This window comes from Neophocaena asiaeorientalis, unplaced genomic scaffold (genome assembly GCF_003031525.2).
Source record: "Neophocaena asiaeorientalis asiaeorientalis breed wild unplaced genomic scaffold, Neophocaena_asiaeorientalis_V1.1 scaffold418, whole genome shotgun sequence".
NCBI lineage: Eukaryota > Metazoa > Chordata > Mammalia > Artiodactyla > Phocoenidae > Neophocaena > Neophocaena asiaeorientalis.
In genome coordinates this window covers 4101760-4116198 of record NW_020175731.1, presented here as the reverse complement: position 1 = coordinate 4116198, position 14439 = coordinate 4101760, and the positions used below count along the sequence as shown (strand labels likewise).

The following is a 14439-nucleotide window of genomic DNA, read 5'->3' as shown; positions in this document are numbered from 1 at the left end:
AGAAAAGACAATCAACTAATTGCATTTTAACTAAAATTATTCTCACGTGGCACTTACATACTTTTCTATTTCAAGTTACAGAACACATTAACTGTTTCTGTTCAGAAAAGAGAGGCTTCTTATAAGACTTCTGAGTGCAACACTTTTCAAAGACCTTGCAATTCTCTTGTATTACCAAGAGGCATTAAAAAATACACCATTTTTTGAGCAAGTGATAGGTCATTTGCAGGGAACTATACTGGGCTTATGGCTTCATTTATCAGAAAGCAATATTACTTAGAGTATTTTTCTTCTCCAATACTGGCTTTTCAAAGTACTAAAAAAAATTTTTTTTTAAAGTGTAAAATTACCTCTTCTTCTCATTTACATTTTTGATTAACAAAACCTCATTAGTAAAATGGCACCTCAACCCACGTCCTGTACTGAGCGTTATTATCACGGGTGCCAGGTCGAGTCCCACCTCCTCTGTGAAGCCATCCCTGATCCCTGCAGCCCATATCACCGAGGCTGACGTAGTGTCAAGAGGGTAAGTTCTAGAATCATACAGCGTCTCGTTCAGGCACTTAACTAACTGTGTAACCCTGGGCAAGTTACATAACCTCTCTGAGCCCCATTTTTCTTCCCTATGAGTATTAAACAACACCTTCTCTCTCACTGCTGCCTAGGGAGACCTCGATAAATGTCATTTTTATTCCCTTTTCCTTCCTCTGAAATCCCGTGGGACTTCTCAGTATAGAACTCATTTGGCATAACTGTGCCCCCTTGTTTTGATAGTTCTTTATGGATTAGGTCGTGAGCCCCCATATAATGGCATGTCCCGGAGGGGTGGAGCTGCATCTCTTCCCTGTCCCTCATCAGCATTACCACCCCACCTTGTGTGCAGTAATATTGGAATGATGGACAGCCCTCTAGGTGCCAGGCATTGTGCCAAGTGCCATGTATTGCATTATCTCATTTGATTTTTATAACAACCCTAAGAAAGTATGTGCCATTGTCCTCACTTCTCAAAGGAGGCCGCTGAGGGTCCTCATGGCTAGGTAGCTGGATCGAGGAAGAAGTTTATGTGGACGCAGAGATCTATGGCTGTGCATCAACTGATTCAAGTTCCCTGCTTAGCCTCTGGGTTGCACTGGCTCATTAAGGAGCTCCTTTTCTACCTGTCCATGGGGCACTGTGGTCCCCTTTGTTAGGGCCACCATGAACAGTTGTGTAGGTTGTTCCCTGCCTAGAGGTACCTGGTCTGGTGGTGGAGTAGGGCTGAAATCCAACCCACTTCACTTCCCAAACTGTGCACCTCTCTTTAGTCTTGCAAACGATCAAAGGAAAAGGTACCTTGTTCTCTATTTGCAGAGGCTTCATGATCACATATTGTTATGTGACATGAACCTATGTACTAGAGAGCAGCAAGTCCTGCCAAGGCAGGCTAACAGAATTTTGGGGCTTCCTTTCCCAGGTTCTGGTTCCCCAAAGAGGTCTAACTGGCTCCTTACCAAACCTACTCACCCGGCTGGACCAGATGCCTGACTATTCCGTCTTCCGGGGCTACATCATTGCAAGTACCACGTCCTCTGCATGACCCTCTGCTCGGGTTACCTGGGAACAGAAGTCCCTCACGCGCTCCTGTCTCTTTCCATCACAGCAACATAATCTGGCAAGTTCGATCGAGGCTGCTGACACTTACACGGTGTTTGCTCCAAACAACGATGCCATTGAGAGTTACATCCGGGAGAAGAAGGTCACAACTCTGGTAGTATCAGCAATAATAACCTGAGAAATTATTTCCTGGAAATTCAAACCCTTAAAGTTTTTCAGTCCATCAACCATGTACCATTTCACTCTTTCATCAAAACTTCTTTGTCGATATCCAGATATTTAACATAAACTTGAGCAGAGACTCTCTCATACCCGAACCTCCCCCAAGCCAGAGCTACTCATATATTGAGTTCGTACCCCTGGAAGCACACACTCAGGCTCACATACACAAGGATGAAGGCATCCCAGGAACCTGGAAACATCTTCATGGCCACCCCTCCTCCCCTCCCTGGCTTCTCCCTGGTCCCATGCAGTGAGCTGTCAGCATCTGGGACCTAGAGGGAGTGCACTGTCTCTGTCTTCCTCCTATTCTCCCCGCCTCTGTCTTCCCTGATTCCTAACATCTGGGGCTGAACAGTCAGAACTTGTCAAAAGACTTTGTGAAATAATAAAAAGCTCCAGTCCTGTCACTCTCTGGCTCAAAACCCTTGGGTGGATCTCCATTTCCTGAATGACTAAGTCCAAGCTACCTCCCCAGGTTCTTACGGTCTCCATAAACTGGCCACGATTACCTTCTATTCAGTGCTGGCGCCAGAATTTCCATTTAGAAGGATCCCAGGGGTGCCCCGCACCCAGCCCCATAGTGGCAGGACAAGTTTAAAGCTGTAATTGCACAGCAAGCACGCTGTTTTCACTTCTCTCTTTATATAGGGTGACTGAGATGAGGATGCTAAGGAGATGGGGGCTGATACTTAAAGTCCCGCTAAGCCACCCTTGGGCCCACTGCTGTCTCCCATCCATTCTCAGCAGATACCATGTGGTCTAACCAGAGTGATGTCATACAGACCCTAAAGAAAGCAAAGGCATGTTTAGTACCTTGCTCCTATCTACACACACAAACACACACACACACACACACACACACACGCCCCCTCAATCAGGAAGGCTGCCCTTCCTCCTTCGATGCCTCCTGAAACCTCCCCACCCATTCTTTTTTTTTTTAACATCTTTATTGGAGTATAATTGCTTTATGATGGTGTGTTAGTTTCTGCTTTATAACAAAGTGAATCAGCTATACATATACCCATTCTTCAAGTCCAGTCTCACCTCCTCAGACAAGCTGGCTCTGGCCCCTGAGCTGCAGAAAATCTCTCCTGCCTCTCAATTCAGACCATTAGTACGCCCTTCAGCACTTACACACCTGGTATAAGGAACTGTCTTTTCAGGCGGGTGTGTCTTAGCTCTCCAATTGGATGAAAACTCTGTGAAGGGAGGAATGGTGTGTTAGACTTTTGTAACTGCCGTGTTGAGCAAGCAGGACTCCTGGGATGGAAGTGGAAGTCCTCTTTACTGTGTCTCCTCAACCCCAGCCCTCCCCCAGCCCTTTGAACCTGTTCAGTGGGGAATATTCTTCTCCTGCCCTGGGATAATTAAAAAAAAAAAAAAAAAAAAAAAAAAATCCAGCTCCTTGTAAAAATCAACATTTTGAATTGGATTTAGAATTAAATCTTCTTTCCTCACTGCTCCATGCTGGGCTTTGTCTAGAAAGGAAACTAGAGGAGGGGGTTTGGTCCTTGAATCAATCAAGGTCCATCAGAGAGGGTGGCAGGAGGGATAGATTGGGAGTTTGGGATTGATATGTACACACTGCTGTATTTAAAATAAAATTCCTTTCCATGAAAAAAAATCAGTATGGAAAGGTAAAAATGATTGCTAAAAAAAAAAAAAATCAAGGTCCATCAGGAGACGGAAACCATATCAGAGAGAATTCAATATGATGAATTGTTTATTGGGTATAAAATTATATAAATATAATTGAAAGGTAAAAAAGAGATAGCATAGAAGCATCTATAACCCCAAAGGCTGGGAGAACAGAGGAAAGAACTAAAAGTCAGAAATCTGGAGGAGGCTGGAGGAGCTGTACCGCAGACCTCTGAGGACGGGGTGCCATTCTGCTTGTGCCTCTGACATTGGAGGAGGGTCCCTGGGGGTCCAAGACCCAGGCGTCTCGGAGATGCCATTGCCCAGCTGGTGCTGGCGTCTTGGGGGAGGGGGGACATGATAAGGCCAGTCTGGGAGTGACAGGCCTCTGCCACTCGGATCCAGCTGCCGCTGGCAGGGCGATGAAGTGCAGCTGGGGTGATGCCCCCAGGACCAGGAATCATGCAGGAAGAGGAGATCCCTCTAACAGGCCTCACAGTCTCCCTCGAGCACTTTCCACTGGCGGTGCCAAACAGGAGACCTGGCAGAGGAGCAGTGTGGGCTGTGGTCCCAGCTCCACCGCAGAAACAGTGTAGAGGGTGATTTGGAGCTGAGACAGTAATTCACCATCTCTCCTTCCCCATATGACGCTTCTGGTGAGACCAGATTTGCAGTTAGGACCTGTTGATGGTCGGGAAGAGATGTTAAGAGGGTAGGAAGTTCTTATCTAACTGGTACCGTCTTGAGATGCCATTGCTCTCTCGCTCTTGCTCTCTCTCTGATGGTTCTTTGGAGACCCCACCCATCCCTGGTGGTCTCTGACTGCAGTTCCCCCCACCTGTGTGCATGCCTCTCTTCCTACAGCCACTTTTTTTCTCAGTGGACCCTCAGCATCCAGAGGCCACCTCCAGCTTTTCCCTTGGGGAGGCCCGTCTGCCCTTCCAGAAAGCCATCTAGGATAGGACCTAAGGCACCAGCTGTCTCAGACATGGCCAACCTCTGGTCCACAGGACACCTGTACTCTCTTGTCCCATGTCAGTGCTGGGAGTGCAGGCCTGTCTCCGTGCGGTGACAGCCTGCCCCCTCCGCTGGGGGTCAACCTGCCAGTAGCAAGATTGCTCAGGCCTGAGTGACACCGCACAGGCTACCCTGTCTGCAGAGGACACAGATCAAGCCCTTTGAAATACCCCCATTGAGCCTCCTCTCATGACCTCTAGGTGAAAGGCAGGCTGGGGTGTGAGGACTCTCTTCACAGCTGTTATCACCAAAGAAATCAACTTTAAAATCCCCCCCAACCTTTTCTGCCCTCACTCTGGCTTTTAGGGTCCTGTAGTGAGTTCCTGACCATCCTACATGGAAAGTCTGCAGGTTCCCCAAGGTGATCTGTCTCGGGTTTGGTATTTATTATCTATTGTGCCCTGATGCCTCGGGTGAAACTTCCAGTTCAACAAGCTATTGCTCTTAAACCCCACGGTGCCTGGACATCAGGGCAGCCCAGTAAGTGCCCGGGGACCGGCTGATTTGTGGGTTGACTTTCCCTTCTGTGTGTTGTCCAGGAGGAGGATGTACTCAAGTATCACGTGGTCTTGGAGGAGAAACTGCTGAAGAATGACTTGCACAACGGCATGCACCGGGAGACCATGCTGGGCGTCTCCTACCTCCTTGGCTTCTTCCTCCGCAATGACCAGGTGCGATCCTTTCCCTTAAAACCCACAGGCGGGTGTCCTAGCTCCATGTCCGTCATCACTTTTGCGTTGCATAATCTCCCCAGCACTTCCTAAGCCTTCTCTGCAGAAGACGGTTGTCTGTGTTTCACCGTAAAGTAATGACTCAGCCAGACTGGGAAGCTCCCCTTCCCCCTCCCCGTCACCAAATCATCAGTGTGGCCTGGCTGACGATGGGATTGAATCCCAGCAGTCACAGGTGCCCTTCAGTTCTGATTCCTAACAAATAAACAGCCCCCAAGCCACCTCCAAGAGGGAAGGGAACCCAGCAGCAAAACCTGACGCCCAGGAAGTGGCACTGGCCCCAGGGTATAAGGAGCCTCACGGACTCCAGCAGCTAAATGAATAAACATTATTATCATTGCTTGATCATACAGACTGCAGACCTCAGACCAACTGACCCCTATACCAGTATTCCAGTATTAATCTCACACAACCCCTAAGTACTTAAAGTGTTTAGAATTCGTAGGAAGAATTGAGACTAAATACATATTTTAAGTATTTCAATATAAAATTCTTTGTACCTACTTCAAACATCAATCTGAAAATTCAACAAGAAATTCACTACATAACTCTAGTGTACATTCTCATAAGAAAAATTAATAAAAAATTATTTAGGATAAACAGCACTATATTAAAGTAAAGAAGGTTTAATTACAAATTTTTAAGCAATAATAATTGGTCCCTGTAAAAAAATGCAGTTTTGAAAATAATTTTCTCAGTGTTACCATCATTGAAGTACAAGTGAATTTTGTGTACAGGTTTTCTTTTAACATGCTTGGGTTAAAAAAAAAAATCTTCATGGTTCTTCATTACTTAGGGAATAATCTACCTCCAAACATTTCCCTCTGACTCCTATAAATAATCTTGCCTATTGTGCAATAATTTTGAGGAGATCCTTTTAAATACATTTTCTTTTTTTTGCAGGTAAGGCAATTTTTGTTGATAAAGACCTTACATTTTTTATTTTAATCTATGTCATCTTTTATTTCATCATGTAGAAATGAATATTCCAATGCAGTTAGTTGAATCAGTTTTGATTCTGTCACATTTATTTTTCATGTGTTTGGAAAGTCTTTGATCTAGAGCTTTTTTTTTTTTCCTTTCTACAGTAGAGGCTTTATCTTACAGTAAACAAATAGTTCGATCTTACAATAGAGGCTTTGCTTTTATTGATAACTCATTTACTCTCAGGACAAAGAAGATGTAGAAAAATGCTCTCTAAATGAGTAAACTTGTGTTCAGATCAAAATTTTAATGCAACCTGTAATTCTTCGAATACATCTCACAATAAAAATGATTCAGACGTTTTCTAATGCCAAATCAACAGTATTACAGCATCCGAAGTTCTGCCATTTTGATATTTTAAAATAGCTCAACATCTTGGAATTCTACAAATTTGTTTTGCAATCACCGTTTGACACCACAAGTAAGGCCCCCCTGCCTCTTTTCCAAGTCTACACAGACCCTGGACCGCTTCTGTGGACCTTAGCCATGATTTATCCCAACATCCAGGGGAAATTCACTTGACTCCAAGTAAATCATCAGGGACTTTAACAGTCAGTGGAAGTTCAAATTTAAACACTTAGTAGAGTCATTTTAATCTTGATGCAGTGGGGAGTTTGGGAGTTGTTAATCATTTTTAAACCCTTATGAGATATGAAGTTGACATCTGTTTAGTACAATAAAGAATTCCCTCTTCTCCCAACCTCAGCCCTGCTACACACCCCCCCCACACACACACACACCCCAATTTTTCAAACAACCATTTGTTTTCAGTTATATTAGTTATATTAATGAATGAATTAATGGCTTTACTTATTTTGCTAAGCAATCATTAAGGTATGCTCCCATTTAAAAAAATCAAAACAAAACAAGTTACAACTCAAAGTTGAATTTAATTTGGCAACATTTAGAAATTTAGTTCCCATGTCTTGGATACTTAGGGACACACAAGGCAAAGACAATACAAACATACCATGAACGCCAAAGAAGCCCCAAGGGAAACATGGTATGGTAATGCAGACCTCTGAGCAGTCTCCTCACACTGGGAAGTAATGCCATCTGGTGGAACACTTTTTACAAACTCTAAAACACTCAAATATGCTAGTTATTTTTATTCTTATATAACAGCCACTTAGCCTTACTTAGGGGTGCTTGCAAATTAACCAGGAAGTAGAGATATGCTAGAAGGACACTGAGTTTCGTTCTCCATGTCCTGGCTTTGAAAGGCATCCACACCTCCTGGACCACCAATAACCAGCACAGCCAAGCACATCCGTCATCCATGGAGCCATTTTATCAGGGGCACTAACATAACGATCATGACTCAGAATTTTCTAAACAATAAAAACCGACCATTTGAAGGGTGGAGAGAAACCTTAGAGATTATCTAGAACAACGTCTTCCTTTTACAAAAGGGGAAATTGAGATTCACAGAGGAAAAGCAACTAGCCCAAGGTCACACAGCTGGAAGGTGTCAGATGCAGGACTGTCACTCAGACTCCCCTCTCCTAGGGCAGAGCTCTCTCCACTACACTGTGCTACCTGCCCGGTGAATTTTGGAGTATCTCCTAAGCCGTTGTCATATTGATATCCTCCAATCCCCATCGTCCTTATTTCCCTTAAAATCACTGTAGTAAAAACTTACAGTTAACCCTCTGTTCACAGCTCTACGTAAATGAGGCTCCGATAAACTACACCAATGTAGCCACTGACAAGGGAGTGATCCATGGCTTGGGGAAAGTTCTGGAAATTCAGAAGAATAGATGTGACATTAATGACACTACTATCCTACGAGTAAGTTCTGTCCGAGGCCAATGATGATCTAAAGAGTGTTGGCTTATTTTTTATAATTTTGAGCATAGGACTCATCTATCAGAGTATCTCAATTCAGTTCAAATCACACTGCATGAGGGCTTCCCTGGTGGCGCAGTGGTTGAGAGTCCGCCTGCCGATGCAGGGGACACGGGTTCGTGCCCCGGTCCAGGAAGATCCCACACGCAGTGGAGCGGCTGGGCCCGTGAGCCATGGCCCCTGAGCCTGCACGTCCAGAGCCTATGCTCCGCAATGGGAGAGGCCGCAACAGTGAGAGGCCCGCATACCGCAAAAAAAAAAAATAAAACAAAAAAACACTGCATGAATATCTCTAAATGCCAAGGAGCATACTTGGCTGTGGCTCCACAAAAATAAAAAAGACATGACCCCTGCCCTCATTGGGCTCACGGTCTAGTGCCTTGAAAGGCTGCCTGGAGGGTTATGTTGTGGAGGGAGGAGGCTTCTGGAGCCACCAGCCTTCCTCAAAGGGAAAATGTGCCACACCCAGCATAGGCAAGGGAGGGGGGTGGCAGGGTATGGTGCACCCATGACAGGTTTTGGCCAAGCCTGGTCTAGCAGGAGAGGCAATATGGAAATAGGTCATTTCAGTATAATATAGGATGCAGTAAAGGAGACTTTTTAGTCCATGAGATGGTGTAGAGTCTCTCAATAATAGTAATAACTGCTGAAATTTACTGGGCACTTTTTCTGTGCCAGGCACTGCTCTAAACATTCTACATGTATTAACTCAGGTAACCCTCACAACACCCTTCAACGCAGGTACTATTACTCCGCCCATTTTTCAGACGGGGAAAAATGAGCCCCAGAGAGGTTGAGTAACACCCGCAGGTTCACAGAGCTAGCAAGTGTCAGAGAAGGTGTTCAAATCCAGGCAGTCTGGCCCTAGAGCCAGAACTGTGAACGACAACACAATACCGTCCAGTAGGTGCCAAGTTAAGAACTAGCCACATTGGTCTCCTTCTGTTTTAGGAAAATGCCTGTCATTCTCGTGCTCTTTTTTTTATGATAGTGAATGTCATCTCCACGCGGACCCCATGGCTGGGCGCTGCCCGTGATGCATCCTTTAGTCTCAGAATCCGGCCCAATTCACTGAGTAGTGGGTTTTCAATAAATGAGAGTTGTTGTAAAGGAATTAGGATTCGAGTGAGTTAAGACCCCCCCACAGGTTACAAGATGATGAGCATCTGGAGTGTATAGTAGAGAAAGTGATGCTCCAGTGTCCACAACCCAAAGCAGTTGAAGTGTTTGTCTCAAAGGACATTAAAGAGGTTGACCAGACGAGCTTCTGGTTTTCAGTTTTATAGCCTAGAACCTCCAGCTCCATGTCTGGAAAATATTTGTAGCCTCATTTTGCACTAAATGTTAATAACCATGAGATATTCACTTTGGTTGTGTTTTACTAAGGGAAAGTGTGGGAAGTGTCCCCAACAGCCGATCTGCCCGTTTGGAACTAAACCACTAGTAAGTATTTTGTCTGCTTTGATAAAACTGTTTCTGGATCCCAGGGAGGTCCAAATTAGAAAATGAGTCTCAAGCACAACTCATTTCACTGCTTTCATTCCTTCACTTGATCTTAATTTAACCTTACCTTCTTACCTTATATGCATCTTTCTAAAGTCTTAAATCCATTTTTTTTGGACCAAAGCAAACATTTAATTAATACATAAATAGAAACAAGGGTTCATCTCAACCAACACCCAGTGCAGGAAGGGATTTTTCACTTTCTACATCTTTCATATTCCAGTAGCTGGTTAAAGACAGGAGCAAGAAAGCTTATCAAAGGAGGCAAACTCCATATCCAACTCGGTATCCAACCTGGAGGAGTCCCACCTTCCCGATTCCCTTTACAGTTGAAGTTACAACTAACTTTCTCTAAGAAACACATTGACAGACCTGCGGGGAGGTAGACATGTCTTTGAATTAACTACCCAGCTATATTTCTTATAGCTGTTTATTGCAAAAAGCTAGCCCTGATGATGCTCCAACCATTACATGTCCCTTCCGTTGCATAATAGTAATTTATAACTAACAATGCTGACTCTTCTCACTTGAGTTTGCATTTAATCTTGTATATTAGAAGTCTTTGTAAGCAGCCTTAATCTTGTCTCAGACCAAGGCAGAATGTCAACCAATAAATAAACAGAAACCAAGCCACATCTCAATGTGGAATGTTGGAAGGATGTTTTCATCTGATTGACTCTGTGATTCTTCCTGACTTGAGCCAGTTCTAAAGAAAAGTTCTTCTTACATAGTACTACCATAAGCGATAATTATCTGAATTTTGCCACCTGGTATTCTGGCAGCCAACATTGTGATTTTGCATTTTCTTTCTTATGAAACAGCTCCAAGAAGCCAACACCTTCCTTTTCCAGAACATTTCAGTTAGAGAGACAGCAATGTACCACCCACCTACTTGCTTTTAGAGATTGGAAAGCTTTGTTCTAACTGAAAAGCTGATATAATCATTATCATTTCATAGGGTGCAGAGACGAAGAGATGTCTCTATACCATTTATTTCATGGGCAAGCGATCCCTGTTCATCGGGTGCCAGCCAAAGTGTGTGAAAACTGTCTTTGTGAGTATAATGATTTAATAAGCCTTCTAACTATTGCAGCAGCATTGAGAAATGTAATCATGTGTTATACTTTTCAAAGTGCCTTTCCATGTATTCTTTTTTTTTTTTTGGCCGCTCGTTGCTGCACACAGGCTTTCTCTAGTTACAGCGAGCGGGGTCTACTCTTCGTTGCAGTGTGCGGGTTCTCATTGCGGTGGCTTCTCTTGTTGCGGAGCACGGGCTCTAGGCATGCAGGCTTCAGTAATTGTGGCACACGGGCTCAGCAGTTGTGACGCACGGGCTTAGTTGCTCCACGGCATGTGGGATCTTCCCAGACCAGGGATCAAACCTATGTCCCCTGCATTGGCAGGTGGATTCTTAACCACTGTGCCACCAGGGAAGTCCCCCTTTGCATGTATTCTTTCTGCCACCTCCCCTTCCTCCTTATCATCTCCATTACCACTGTCATTCAAAGTAGTAGCGGTAGCACTAAAATTCAGGACAGCCCTGCAAGTCAGCCCATTGGTGAAAGCTGCAATATTCTGTTGCATGATGAAGAAATAGAGGGGGGCTTCCCTGGTGGAGCAGTGGTTGAGAGTCTGCCTGCCGATGCAGGGGACGCAGGTTCGTGCCCCAGTCCGGGAAGATCCCACATGCCGCGGAGCGGCTGGGCCCGTGAGCCATGGCCGCTGAGCCTGTGCTCCGCACAGCAGTGAGAGGCCCGCGTACCGCAAAAAAAAAAATAAAATAAAAGAAATAGAGGGACTGAGAGGCTAAGAGGATCTCCCTGTTCACACAACAGAGGAAACGCCCCGTGAGCGAAAGAGACAGGAAATGGGCAGCTCTCCAGAGAAAGAACAGGTGCACCTGGTCATTTAGAAAGCGGGACCCCAGAGCTAGGCATCTCTGACCTGTTACTTTGGAATCTGCAGGAAGATCCTTTATGACGTCCTGTCCTGCTGCTTTCGCAGAAGACTAGACGCAGCCTCTGCCTGTCCTGCAGGGGCAGCTGGTTTGGCCCTTAAGTTGTGGAACCTGCAGCTGAAGGAGAGCTTGTGTTTTAATGCACTCAATAAAGGCAGGCGCAAGCGAGCAGATATCCTACAGGGCTTCCCTGAACTCAAAGAGAGTCATTCATAGAATGTCAAAGGTCTCACCCACCTCCCAACCTTCAGTACCAGGTGAAATAACACACAATGCAAAGGTGCCAGGTTTGGGGATGGTGAGGGCCCCTCTGGCATCACTTGCATTGTTTTTACTTTGTTCCTGCTGCCCCTCCTTCTTTCTCGCTTTTCTTCGTCCTCTCCCCCTGCTTGCCTTTTTCCTTCCCCTCCTTCCTGCCTCCTCGGCAGAAGCCTCCACGCTGCTCCTGGCACGCCTGGAAATTGCATAGCCTCACCTGGTTCTCGGGGGGCTGCTCTCCCCATCCCTCCCACCCCCTCCATGAGGGGTCAAAGCTACGGACACACATCCAGTCCCACCTGCAGGATGTCCTCACCATGGCTGGACAAAACCAAAGGATGGAAGTGTGGCCTTGTCCAAGCCCAGCCTGGTCCTTCTGTTTCAGACGAGAGAATGCTGTGCGGGCTACTTTGGTCCCCAGTGCCAGCCCTGCCCAGGAAAAGCCGAGAACGTCTGCTTTGGGAACGGGATCTGTTTGGACGGAGTCAACGGCACGGGCATGTGTGTGTGTGGAGAGGGCTTCAGCGGGACAGCCTGTGAGACCTGCACGGAGGGCAAGTACGGCATCCACTGCGACCAAGGTGCGCACCGTCCGGACCCAGGCAGGCTGCCCGAAACCAGCCGGAAATGCAGGAGAAAAGAGTGATTCCGCACGTGCTCCCTCACCAGCCTGTCTCCGGGGCAGACTGGAATCCCCCCCCCCCCCCCATCATCATGTGAATTACAGGAACTTCTGTGTTGTGTAATTTACAATGGGCAGTGATTCCAAACATTTTCAGTTACTAACCTGGACTTATCAACCCTCCCCAATCTGCTCACTGACATTCTCCAACCCACCCACGTTTCTGTATTTGCCTGCGTGTGCTGGTCCTCTGTGGGTACGCTCTGTTTTGGACATTGCTTGATCCTCTGACAAGCAGATGTGTGCACATCATCTCATTTAATCCATACAGGAGCCATGTATAGTTGAGTATTCGTATCCCCGTTTTACAAATGAGGACTTAAGGCAAAGAGGTTGAATGACTTCCCCCAAGGTCACACCTGGTGAGATTTGAATGCACACCCTGCCTCCCTCCAAAGCTTTGTTCTTGAATCATGTCCCTTACGTGAAGGTCACTCTATTGATTCATCCTCTGCCAGCCACACGCTTTACGTTGTTTTCACAAAAATCATGATCTGTTTTAGCCGCGTCGTCTGCATTCTCTCACCCTGACTTCCTTGTGCCCAGGGACACACACCTCTGAGCGGGCTGACGTGGAGAAGGGGTTTCCTAATCCATGATGGGAAAACGAAGCATTTTTTTCTACTTTGTATTAAAAACTACATATTTGACCTGGCTGTTGCTGTTTTCTCAATGGCTAGTCCAAGCCAAACAAAATCAATATATAATTGAGTCATTATAATTGGACCGTATAATATATAATTGAGTCATTATAATTGGACCGTATAATACATAATTGAGTCATTATAATTGGACCATATAATATATAATTGAGTCATTATAATTGGACCGTATAATATATAATTGGCATTATAGCGCTGATTTTCTTCTGTGTTATATGGAAGAATTATCTGCTTGCATTTATGCAGGATTTCCTCACCTAGGATCCACAGATGACCCTCATGGGGTCCAGCACACCCCCAAGGCTGAATGCTTTTTTCTGAGGAAGGCATCCTTAACTTTCATCCAGTTCTCAAAGAGGTTCACAATGTTGCTGCGTAACCAAGGAATCGGCATTTCTGTGTTGTCAAAGAAGGTGGTGCCACACCGGCTTTATAGGAACCGAGTGGGCTTCTCTCTGAAGTCTACTCTTAGGGAACAAACACGGCTGTGTCCCAAATGGGTCCCGTATAACCATGATTCCTCAGAGAACCTCAGCCAAAAACACTCTCACACTGCTTGGGTCACTGCCCCACAGTGCTACACGGTCCCCAGACGGTGGTCTTTGTTGAAGCATGACCTAATTCACCTGTTAGCTCCCTCCTATGCCCCCGCCCTTCCTGGGAATCCACGCCCCAAACCCATGAGCAACAACGATCATCTAGAACCAGGCAGTAGAGTTACGTGCACCGAAGTGAACCTTAGTATTAGATGTAAAGTGAATTGTTGAACACGGGTCAGAAGTCTAACAATGTGTGGGTGTTTTTCCACTCAGCGTGTACTTGTGTCCATGGGAGATGCAGTCAAGGACCCGCGGGTGACGGCTCCTGCGACTGCGATGTGGGCTGGCGAGGAGTGAAATGTGACGATGGTAAGAGCCAGCCTTTTGGTACTTATGATCTGTTCTTAGCCTCACTTCTCAGCAGCTACATGTTTTTCTCCTTCTAAAATAGAAATGGCATCTTTATTTCTTCCTTTGGCGATAAGGTAATTCCTACTTGCAGCCAAAAAGATTGTAAAATAAAGAAAAGCATTAAAAAGAAAATAAAAATTACTCATACTCCCAAGACAGGGACAAAACTGTCACTAGTGTTGTGTATTGGCCTTCCAGCCTTGGTCTAGGTATATACATGTGTGTATGGGACTGTACTCTTCACACAGTTTTGTAACCTACTCTTTCACTTCACAATATATATAATCAGTATCTTTTCATGTGAATAATTATAGGTAAATATCATTTTTCTTAATTTCTATACAATATCCGATTATCTGATTGTACCATGCTTCTTAAAATCAATTTTCTGCTA

General features: G+C 45.4%; 1 protein-coding gene across 1 annotated transcript in view; it reads left to right on the top strand.

Moving 5' to 3' along the window:
* Positions 1-14439, top strand: part of STAB2 (stabilin 2) — a 152346-nt gene that overhangs the window by 86945 nt on the left and 50962 nt on the right. The window contains exons 32-39 of the mRNA XM_024732138.1: positions 1454-1552; positions 1640-1747; positions 5010-5141; positions 7848-7976; positions 9420-9476; positions 10495-10590; positions 12137-12332; positions 13908-14003. Coding sequence (XP_024587906.1) covers positions 1454-1552; positions 1640-1747; positions 5010-5141; positions 7848-7976; positions 9420-9476; positions 10495-10590; positions 12137-12332; positions 13908-14003 — 913 coding nt within the window. The remainder of the gene's footprint in view (positions 1-1453; positions 1553-1639; positions 1748-5009; positions 5142-7847; positions 7977-9419; positions 9477-10494; positions 10591-12136; positions 12333-13907; positions 14004-14439) is intronic.